We start from the raw sequence: 657 nt of genomic DNA, 5'->3' as shown, positions 1-657 counted from the left end.
CTATAATGACTGAGAAAGAATTTTTATGTGGATTAACTTCCTCACAGTCTCTTTTACATCCTTATTTCTTAAGCTGTAAATAAGAGGATTAAGCATAGGGATGACCATGCTGTAAAACACAGTGACTATCTTAACAAGAAGCAGTGAGCTCTTTGATTTGAGCACACAGTATAGAAGAAGAATAACCCCATGGCAGAAAGAGATGGCAGTCAGGTGAGGGGCACAGGTAGACAAAGCTTTTTGTAGTGCTCCTTTAGTGGGAATCTTGATGACAGTGGTGAATATGACAACATAGGAGACAATAATGATAAGGAGGCTACAAATCTCATTGAACATACAAATAAACAAGCATGCTATCTGGCTGAAAGAAGAGTCAGAACAGGCTGCAGAAATTATAGCAGAGTACTCACAGCAAAAGTGGTTAATGATGGCAGATCTACAGTAAGATAGTGCCAAAAGAAAATATGTTAGTGTGGTGGCACAGAGCCCACCCCATAGGTAAGTTCCAGTTACTAGGAGAGCACAGAGCTTACGAGACATAGCCACTGTGTAGAGCAGAGGGTTACAAATGGCCACAAAGCGGTCATAAGCCATTACTGCTAAGATGAAGCTTTGTGTAAACACACAAGCACAGCCAAAGTAAAACTGGATTATGCA

At 40.6% G+C, this 657-nt stretch overlaps 1 protein-coding gene across 1 annotated transcript; it reads right to left on the bottom strand.

The window, feature by feature from the left end:
- Positions 1-654, bottom strand: LOC116091710 (olfactory receptor 5D13-like; the record flags this gene model as incomplete). Its single annotated transcript, XM_031373226.1, has 1 exon — positions 1-654. A coding segment is annotated over one exon (654 nt), but the record flags the coding sequence as incomplete, so codon positions are not given.
- Positions 655-657: the final 3 nt, after the last annotated feature.

This window comes from Mastomys coucha, unplaced genomic scaffold (genome assembly GCF_008632895.1).
Source record: "Mastomys coucha isolate ucsf_1 unplaced genomic scaffold, UCSF_Mcou_1 pScaffold15, whole genome shotgun sequence".
Lineage (NCBI taxonomy): Eukaryota > Metazoa > Chordata > Mammalia > Rodentia > Muridae > Mastomys > Mastomys coucha.
This window is presented reverse-complemented; position numbering and strand designations above follow the sequence as displayed.